Here is a 9,937-nt window from a genome sequence, read left to right on the forward strand (position 1 = left end):
CTGGGTGTCCCTAGATGGTTCTAGACAAGCCCTAGACAGTGTCCTAGGGTCCTAGGTGGCCCTAGAGAAGCCCTTGGTGGCCTTAGGCAAGCCCTAAGCAGCTCTAGATAGTACTCGATGGTCATAAACAGCCTTGGACTGATCTAGGTAGTCCTAGAGGGTCCTAGACAACCCTAGATGGTCCTTGATGGCAGCAGAAGACATCACATGTAGTGAGCAGGGTGGGAAGGCACTCTAGGAGGAAGGTGCCAAGGACTGAGGCCACCCTGCCCATGAGGAGGGAGTGAGTGGAGCTGGGACACAGTCCCTGCCCCCCGAACTGTCCCCCAGACTCGACCCTGAGGTTTGTTTTAGTTGCAGCTCTCTCTGTCTCTCCTTAGGTGCTAGAGGCTTATAAGCAAGGTCTGAGACCAGCCGTTGGCTACGAGCTTAATCCCTGGCTCCTGTGTCTCTCCCACTACCGGGCCTGGAAGGCTGGTTACCACGGGAAGGTTTCCTTCCTGAAGAAAGACCTGTGGAAGGTAACAGTGTCCCAAGGTCTGGCTGTGCTCAGGCCAGCGCTAGGGCTTGGTCTGCAGCCCCAGCCAGGCTTTGCTGGTGATTGCTTGCTCCTTCCCCAACCCACACTGCTCCCAGGAGGTGGAAAACCATCCTCCTTCCCAGGGGAACACCAGCCTGGGCACCCTGTGGCTGGCTGCTGGTTAAAAAAAAGCTCCTTCTCAGAACAGCTTTGATTAGAGGTCTGAGGGTGCTGCTGGCACGTGGTGGCCTTCAGAGATGTACTCCTAAAGGTGCCTGCAGCCTGACCAGAGAAACCCAGCAGGGAGGGTGGATCTGAGATGATGCTGGAGGCAGGCACTTGGGAGAAGCGCTGCTCCCAGGCACACCAGCACATCCTCATCCCACATGTGGAGCATCTCTGCTTCCTCTGAGGTTCAGAAGATCATTCAGAAGGTGTTGAGACACTCAGTTTCCTCCTTCTCCCCCTCTGCTTGTTGCGTCTTTCATTCCCCTTTTCCTTCTCTTTTAAGGTGAATCTTTCTGATTGCCACAATGTGATTGTGTTCCTGGCCCCCAGTGTGGTAAGTCGGTCCCTCCCTCACACTCAGCTTGTTCAGAACGAGCTCCAAGGAGGGTTTTCTTAGAAAAGAGGTATAATCTGGGACAGTGGCAAAGACCCTTTGAAAGACAAGGCTCTGTAAGTGGTTTGGTGCTCAGCACCATCCACATTTATGGAACCATAAAGTCATTTAGGTTGGAAAAGACCTTTAAGATCAAATCCCACCCAGCACTGCCAAGGCTACCACTAAACTGTTCGTAAGTGCTACATCTACACATCTTTTAAATACCTCCAGGGATGGTGACTCCACCACTGCCCTGGGCAGCCTGTTCCAATGCCTGACCACCCTTTGGGGAAGGAATTGTTCCTAATATCCAGTCTAAACCTCCCCTGGTGCAGGTGGAGCCCATTTCCTCTTGTCCTGTCACTTTTTACTTGGTCCTGGACCCAACCATGCACAGGGCTGGCACCAGCCCTATGTTTTGGAAGGGTCTTTGGTTGATGGAGCCTGCTTGGGCCCCACCAGCCCTGCTGAGAACCTGTCCTGTAGTCCCTGGTGGCACTGCCACCACATGGCTGTCTGTCTCTCCCCAGAAACCTCCCCTGGCCGCCAAGCTCCTTGCAGAACTCCCCGACGAAGCCCGGGTGGTGGCTGGACGCTTCCCCTTCCCCTCCTGGACCCCCACCAGCACCCTCGGGCAGGGGCTGGAGCAAGTCTGGGCCTATGACATGAAGGAGGTGCGGCGAGCAGCGCAGAGCAGCGCAGAGGGAAGCCGGGTCTAAGAGCAGGCTCCTTGAGCCTGGCATTAAGTACTGGAGCCCTTCCAGCCCTCGGGCTCAGCTTAGGGCTGCTCGGCCAGGCTTTTTCCCGGGGACTTGCAGGGTGGCAGTCCCTCAGTTTTCCAAAGAGTGGGCAGTTTGGAGGAAGCAAGGGAGGGGAAAATCAGACCTAGAAATCCTGGAATTATTGCAGGATTTAAGGGCTAAACCTCCAGTGCCTCTTTCTGTACGTTTACTACCTTATTTCTTGTTCAGTTTTCAAAATAAACGTTTGGTTGATTCTACCCATGAGACTTTTGCTTTGCCTTTGAGCTGCAGGGTGCTCCTGGAGCCAGAGCTGCTCCCAGCCTCAGGTTTTGCTCTGCTGGCCCTTTGGAGGCAGCTCAGGAGGGGGTTTGTCCAGCTCCCCTCCCACTGAAGGATCACTTTGGTCCTGCTCACCTTGTATAACATTACATTTTCCACTGAAACAGTTAAAAAAGGCTTTTCCACCATTAAAGAGCAGATCACCCCCTTTCTCTAGCCTCTTAGACCAAAGTCTGGCTTGAACCAGCCCTGACCTTATCTCTTAGAATCTGAGAGGGGAGTGAAGGCAGGAGCAGAGTTAGTCCTTGGACTCCAGTCTAGGTCTGCCCAGGAGGAATCTTATCGCAGGAATGGGAACCTGGAGCCCCGCAGTAAAAAGCTGCCTGGGAACCTGACCCCGTGTCCCAGCTGTGATGTGCTCAGGGAACAGCAGAATTCCTGCAGCTGAGGGGTCAGGATAGACGAGACGCAGTTGTCTTGTCTCATGTTAGTGCTGTGAATTTGAGACCCAGAACACCCACGTGGTTGCCCTCACTGTGCCTCCCAGCTCTCAGCAAGGGAAGGATACGTGCTCCCGCCAGTCCACAAAACAAAGCTCCGTTTGGAATCCTGCTCTTTCTGCTCCTCAGAGTCGTGGTGGAGAGCTATGGTTCATGCCTGACAGTTCTGGCTCTGGGCAGCGAGTGTCAGCTGCCCCAGCACTGAGCACACGCGGCTTCCTCAGCTGGACAATCTCCTGCTTGTACCTGTAGTGGGAAAGCAGCACCATGGTTGCTTGTGGATTCATAATCCTGAGTGATTTGTTTAAATGGATGCTGTGCCTTGTGTTTACTAAGGACACACAGTCAGTGTCAGTTAATGCAGAGCAGCCAGCCCAGGCACTGAGTCCCCTGGGAACTGAGTCCTGGCAGATACAAAACCAGCCTTTTCCCAAGGAAGAGGCGTCTGCCAGGTAACAAACCTGTGAGCCTGACCTGAGTTTAAAGCAGGCACTCGGTCTGTGGAGTTAGAGCAGACACAGTTGGACCATTGCTCCACCAGATGTGCTCTGCTTTTCCTCACCCTTCCTTGCCCAAACACCTGTTCTCCCTGCTTTGGGGCATGAGGAGCCCCCAAGGGAGAAAGGACTGTGTGTTAGGGGCTGCTGGAAGATTGCAGCTAAGAGAGGGGTTGCTTCTCTTACCTTCCAGCTAAGATTCCTCTCTTAGATTCCTCCAAAAGATGAGGTAAGGCCAGATGCTGCCCCACTGCCCTACAGAAGGAGGACTGGTGGCAGCTCTAGCATAGCTGGATGTGCTGTGGGACATCAGCCCTGCTGGCAGTGCTATGGGAACATAGTGGCCATTTTCCTTGGCAATTATCCTGGGAGAGAAACTTGGAGCATAAAGCAGAGAACGTGTGAAGGGGGACCCCACCATCTCACCTTGCAAGATGCTTGTCTATGTATTCCTGCAGCTCCGACACCTGCTCTTCTGCCACAATGGCCCGAGTCAGGAGCTGGCTTCTTTCCTGCTCCAAATCCTCCTGGAGGGGCGAAAACCATGGAGAAGGCTCTGTGAGATGGGAGTGACCACTTCCCTATCACTCAGCTCCAACACCACTTAGCATTAGGCTACAGAGGCAACCCCAAACTGATATGCTCAGGGACAGGAGCCTGGTGATGACAGCCCAGCTCTCTGCAGGCATCATCGTTTGGGCTCCCTTCCCTGACCAAAGCACAGGCTTGGGCACCAGGGCCATCTGTGACATCTTCCTCCAGAAGCTTCAAAACTGGTGCAGAGGTCACTGGATTTGACACACAGACACAGCTTTCACACCTCTATGCCAGTATTTCTTTGCAAAGGGAAGTCACCTTCCCTTTTAGATGAAACCACAGTTGTTTTTGCACAGTGTCTCTGGGCAGTAGATCACCACCTCACCCAAGGTAACCACATGGTCCCTGTGTCACAAGGAGTACTTGAGGTGTTTGAGCTCACCACCAAGGTGCACAGCAGAGCCAGGAACAGGACCTGCTCCCTGCACAGTGCTCCATCTCTCAGCCACAGCATCTCCATTCTTTTGGCCACAAAGATGCACCCAAATTAGATGTTCAGCTTTACCTGACCAGACAATGGTGGAGCACTTCCTTAGGCTGCTGTGGGCAACATGGAAGGGGTCTGGAACCACATCTATAGCCTTGTCTACCACAGAAAAAGAAACCTCTGCTTGGTTTCCAAAGCCCTTTCCCCAAGTATGGCAGGGACCTCAGCACCAACCCTTCTTTACACTGCTGCCATCATTGCCAGACAGCAATCCCCACCTCAGCCAAGCCTGCTCACATCATCTCAGTCTCTCCTCCCCACACTGGGCCATCCCATTCCTGAGAGTGGTGTAAATATCCTCATGCCCAGGGGGAACCACACTGGGAAGCTGATTCAGGTTCAGCCTAGACTTGGACCAGGCTGAACACAGACCCAGTTTATTGTACAGATGCCTAAATGCTTGTGCTGAAACACAGGAGGGACCAATATGGTCCAGCAACGAGCAGACATAAAGGCTGCTCTCCTCCTTCTAGTAGCAGGGACAGTACAGCCTGGAGAGCACCACTTGGTGGACTGAGGCCAAAGCCACAGCAAGGCTCTATGGAAAGCTTCCCTGTTCCAGCTGGGACCAGTGTGTTGGCCCCAGCAGCTGGCTGGGGCAGCCCACCTTTGACGTGTGGGTTAGGGGTAAGTTTTTATTGGGATGGGCTGTTCCAGGCCTTTACCTGGGTGGTGTGTGTGAACTCCCAGAGCTGCTTCCTGACCTCTGCCCAGCCTTTCTCATCCAGTGGCCTAGGAGGGAAAACCAGAACTTGATCACGTCCAGGCATTCAGATCCATCCCAACCATAGGTCACACAGCTCTGTTGAGGGGCTGGACACAACTCATGCCCATCGAACCATAAACCCCCATGCTCTGCACCTTTTTTTCTCCTGATGCCCCAAACTTCAGGGCATGCAGCACTGTCCCTGTGCCTCGGCACAAGAGTCACAGCCCTTCTGCCAACCTGGGATGCTCCACTGTGACAGCTGGGTTTGCTCCAAGCTCACATCAACACTCATACATCAGAGCACTCTGTGCAGAAAGAGTCCTTAACCTGACACTGAATTTGATGGAAATAGAGAGTGATCAATGCCAAATACTGCCACTTTTCACGTTTCGGAGCACAAACACTCTTGTTCTGGTCACCGAGCATGATAGGTGCTGAGCTGTCTGTGCAGCCCAGCGTGGGAAAGTTCTTCCTCTTCTGTCCCTGTCCGAATAAGCAAGATACAGGTCACATCTGATGCTGGAGGAATTTGGGTTGTATGAAGGAAGGAATGCATTGTGCTCCAGAGCTGTGACTGCCTGAGTTCCCTCTGGTGACTGCAGCCTCCCAGCCCAGGCACACAGGAAGTTGTGGCTGAGATTCCATGGGAGCAGAAGCAAAGGGAACAATAAACAGTGAAGCCACACAGCTGATAGAGATGAGAAGTAGCAGGAATTATAGCTGAAGTGCTGCAGTAACACCAGCTAGAGTAACTAGGTAATGGATAAACCCATTAGCACACAGAAAAAAAGTATATCAGGTGGTCAAGTGTCTTGGCAGCTAAAAAGCTGGCACCTCAACAGCTAGATATATCACTAAAATTAAGGTTCTGGACTCTGTCTTACTCCTGTGGTGAATCTGCCAAAATTAATGTATCTATTCAAGGACAGATGCATTCATATCTAGATGTTCAGCTTGGAGAAGAGAAAGCTGCGGGGAGACCTTAGGGCAGCTTCCAATGCCTAAAGGGGGCTTACAAGAAACCTGGAGAGGGGCTTTGGACAAGGGCCTGTAGGGACAGGCCAAGGGGGAATGGCTTTAACCTGCCAGAGGGGAGACTGAGATGAGCTCTTAGGCAGAAGTTCTTCCCTGTGAGGGTGCTGAGGCGCTGGCACAGGTTGCCCAGAGAAGCTGTGGCTGCCCCATCCCTGGCAGTGTTCAAGGCCAGGTTGGACACAGGGGCTTGGAGCAACCTGCTCTAGTGGAAGATGTCCCTGCCCATGGCAGGGGGTTGGAACTGGATGAGCTTTAAGGTCCCTTCCAACCCAAACCACTCAGTGATTCTATGATGCTATAAGGACTACTATTACTTTTCAGTGTGGGAAACATGGCAGGGCCTGTTATCAAGTTAGTGAAATACCTGATATGTTTTCTAGGCTACATTTTTAAAAGGCTGGAAAATCCCAGCTCAGATTTCTTCACCATTTTGTTCCACCTTTCCACAGATATAGTTGATAGAGTTTCAACTGAATAATGGAGCAGGGGTATGAAACCTATCAAAAAGGAGCAAATAAAGGGCACATCGTGAAGCCAGGGCAGTATCAGGACAGCGTCACTGAAGGGATCCAGCCCAGCTTCTGCACTGGGAAGGAGAAGAAACAAGACTATCCCAAACTGGTAGTGTTTCACTTGCCTTCCCCAGGTTGTGTTCTACCAAAGCGCTGGGGCATATGTTTAACTTCAGCTTCTAAAGAGATCAGTGGATCTAAAAACATGACAAAATCAAACATGAGCTTAAGAGCTTTCTTGGACCGAGGCCCAAATGACCAGCTCATTTCACCACAGGGAACGCTGCACTGAGGTGACAGCTGGCTTTTCTTCTCAGATGAGCCCCTATCAGCTCGCTTTCTCCCTATTTATTACCATCTCCAAGTAAAGCCAAAAAGACTTCTCAATCTACACAGCAAGGAAAAGTCTGAATTAGAAACATCCCAAGAAACAAACAGCACTTACTGCTCAGGATTCATCGGAAAGGCTGAGGTTTCTTTTAGGCATTTCTGAAGGCAAAGGAAGAAGAGTATTCCCATAAACATTAAACCACTGCAATCTCACCAAAGACCCCACCACTTTGAAGTGGCACATCATATCCTCACACTCCAACAGCCACCAATGCCCTGGCAAGGAATGATGTGCAGTGGATTCTTAAGGTTTACATCTCCCATCCTCTGAATTGTTAAATAAATGCATTTTGTGTAACTTGAGAGACATGTCTTTGCCCAGGCAGACCCGGTGGGAGGACATGGAGCTGACTGAAGGGTTTTGGAGTGGGGTCTCCTGCTCAGTTAGCAAAGGCATTCAAGAACAGAAAGCCCCACCTTACCCTCCCTTGCTTACCTCTTCTTTAAAAGGGAGTGAGTCTGCTGGCCTGGCAGCTCTCCCACAACATCAGCTGCTCCTCAGCCCTCCCAGAGCTCAGCAATCCCAATCTGTGGGGCTGCCCAGTCAATAGCTATAACTTGCCTCTGCACAGCAGGGTTGAAGCAATGAGGGGACTGCTTGAACATTTCACGTTTCATCTCTTCCCAAAATGAGAAAGAGAGCAAGCACTACCCCTGCCTGTGCCACAGGCACAGCAAACTCTCAGGGAATGCCTAAGGAAGGGGGTGAATCTGGCTTGTGAGACTCCCCCTCCAGCCCCGCAGAAAGCCAGCAGCCCACCCAGCACCTTCTGCAGCTCATGTAGCTGCATTTCCAGTTTTGCTTTATCCTCCCGCAGCCGGTTTAGCTCCCGGGTGGTGTTTGTCAGCAGCTCTGGGTCTGTGATGGAAAAGTGGAGCTCAGCAGGGCCACAGTCTGCAGCGGTGCTGCCCAAGGACCGGATCTGCTCTCGCTGGTGCCTGGAATATGCCAGAGGGGTTAGTGCTGGTAGCTTTGGTTCGGTCATAACACCAAGTGTTTCTGCTGCTGATGGAGGTACCATGTGCTTGGGAGCTGCTGGCTTCTGGCCACCAAGAGCCAGTTCCCCTGCAAAAGATAGGCAGGAGAGTCCAACAGTATTTATAATATTCCTGGGAGTGTTTCTGAGGGGAGCTTGTCCTAAAGCTATTTGTGGCTTTTATGCCACAAGAATTTCTGCTGCTTCCCACAGCCCAAGCTGCTGAGAGAGCTGTGGAGCAGAGCTGAGAGCACTGCAGGAGCAGGCTGGGAGGCAGGAGTTATTTGTGGTACCTCTGCCTTTCCGTAGCATCCAATGTGGAATCACTTTCTCACCCTAAATTTGACACAGGAGAAACATATGTGCAAAGCAGCTCCAAGGTGTCCAGAGCACCCTGAGGTGCAGCTGGAAACACCTTGCTCCTGGCTTGTCAAGAGCAGGGAGATCAACGTGTACTCCAGATCCCCTGCTCCATCTGGGAGCCCTGTTTTCCTCCCTCCCCACCATGGGTCTGGGTGCTTCAGGGCACTTCCACTTGGGCCTTTGCAACAAGCGGAAGAGATAGAGGAAGCCCCGACCCTGGCTTAGACCTACCCATAAGCGATGAGCAGGTTCTCATGCTTCTTGACCAAGTCCTTCATACGTTTCTTGTAGCCACGTGCCGCTCTGGCTAGCTGCTCCTCCCGAGTCCTGTAGGAAGCCCTGATGTCTTTCAGCATGCTGTCCACGAAGCGTCTCATGGGAGCATGAGCAGCTGGGGCTTTGCTAGGCCCTGTGACATTGCTGGATTTGCTGTCCATGAAGTCCTTTAAACATACAGAGAAAGGCATTTAGGTGATCAAGTCATTCCTTAAGGGGTGTAACCCATTTCCCACAGAGAAGCTCCAGTCATATTTATGCTCACAGCACAGAGGACAAGGCATATCTTCCATTTTCAAAGAGCAGGAAAGACTAATTAACTTCCATCATGGCCCTCCAAGACAGAGAAGGCATCTGTGCTGTACCAGGTGTTACACCTGTACTGTACTGTGTCCCTGCCTAGGGAAACACAAGTTGGTATTGGGAGTTACCATTTCTAGTCCGTCCTCTTTCCCACTCACTCTAATAGCTAGGACATTGTTCAACATTGCCCTGTTGGGATTTAAACTATTCTTAACAGTAAAAATTCCTTTTCTGAGTGTCCGAGTCTGTCACCAAACTGTGTTCTTTGGTACCAGCCTTCTCCCAGCACAGAAGCTCTTGCCAAAACCTGCTTACAGCTACATAGGGGGATGGATAGAGTGGGACTGGAATCTCCTCCCCCAGGCCAAGCCAAGGGCACGGAGCCCCCTTCCAGCTGCAAGCATTGGCTCCCCAAGCCTCACAGCCAGCAAGGAGGGGAAACAGCCTGCAAGAAGAGGGCAGCCAGCACAAAGGCTTTCTGTGGCCAGGCGAGCCCCTGGGGCTGGGGGTACCCACCGCCATGTCCTTGATGTACTGCGCCAGCCGGGAGCGATATTCCTCGTTCAGCTCCTTCAGCCGGAGCTGCAGCTGGGAGTTCTCCGCCTCCACCTCTTGGAGCTGGCTCTGTGAGCTGAGCAGCACCTAGGCACAGCAAACGCGCTTGCTCCTGCCCTTGTCCTCTGGCCACACAAAGGGCACTAAGAAGCTCTATTAGAGATGGGTGACTTAATTTCCAAATATCCAGCTGCACTAGAGCTGGGAAGGACTTGGGTTTTCACAGAAACCCACTGGAAATGTTCATCTCTATTCCCCTGCTACCTGCTGTCATTTACAATCCCCCTCTGCCTTGTGATCACACCAACTCTTACTAAATAGCAGTGAAAAAAATTCCTCCCACCACTTGTGGCAAGCAGCACCTTCCACAAGCACTGCATCCCTGGAGAAGGAAAGAAGCATGAGCAGCAGGTCGAGGGAGGGGATTCTCCCCCTCTGCTGTGCTCTGGGGAGACCCCCCCTGCAGCCCTGATCCAGCTCTGGGGCAACAACACAAGAGGGACGTGGAGCTGTTGGGGAGAGTCCAGAGGAGGCCACTGAGATGCTGTGAGGGCTGGAGCAGCTCTGCTCTGGAGCCAGGCTGAGAGAGC

At 52.3% G+C, this 9,937-nt stretch overlaps 2 protein-coding genes across 2 annotated transcripts in view; one reads left to right on the forward strand and one right to left on the reverse strand.

The window, feature by feature from the left end:
- Positions 1-380: 380 nt before the first annotated feature.
- On the forward strand, positions 381-1,843 carry LOC104405803 (protein FAM173A-like; the record flags this gene model as incomplete). Its single annotated transcript, XM_010014631.1, has 3 exons — positions 381-521; positions 1,032-1,082; positions 1,655-1,843. Coding segments are annotated over 3 exons (381 nt in total), but the record flags the coding sequence as incomplete, so codon positions are not given.
- A 928-nt stretch (positions 1,844-2,771) lies between these two features.
- Positions 2,772-9,937, reverse strand: part of CCDC78 (coiled-coil domain containing 78) — a gene marked incomplete at its 5' end in the record, with an annotated part of 17,607 nt that continues 10,441 nt past the window's right edge. The window contains 7 exons of the mRNA XM_010014632.1: positions 2,772-2,892; positions 3,570-3,670; positions 4,893-4,959; positions 5,310-5,419; positions 7,641-7,812; positions 8,445-8,656; positions 9,309-9,434. Of these exons, the coding sequence (XP_010012934.1) occupies positions 2,772-2,892; positions 3,570-3,670; positions 4,893-4,959; positions 5,310-5,419; positions 7,641-7,812; positions 8,445-8,656; positions 9,309-9,434 (909 nt within the window). The remainder of the gene's footprint in view (positions 2,893-3,569; positions 3,671-4,892; positions 4,960-5,309; positions 5,420-7,640; positions 7,813-8,444; positions 8,657-9,308; positions 9,435-9,937) is intronic.

The sequence above is a fragment of the Nestor notabilis genome, unplaced genomic scaffold (genome assembly GCF_000696875.1).
Source record: "Nestor notabilis isolate BGI_N333 unplaced genomic scaffold, ASM69687v1 scaffold5215, whole genome shotgun sequence".
In the NCBI taxonomy this organism is placed as follows: Eukaryota; Metazoa; Chordata; class Aves; order Psittaciformes; family Psittacidae; genus Nestor; species Nestor notabilis.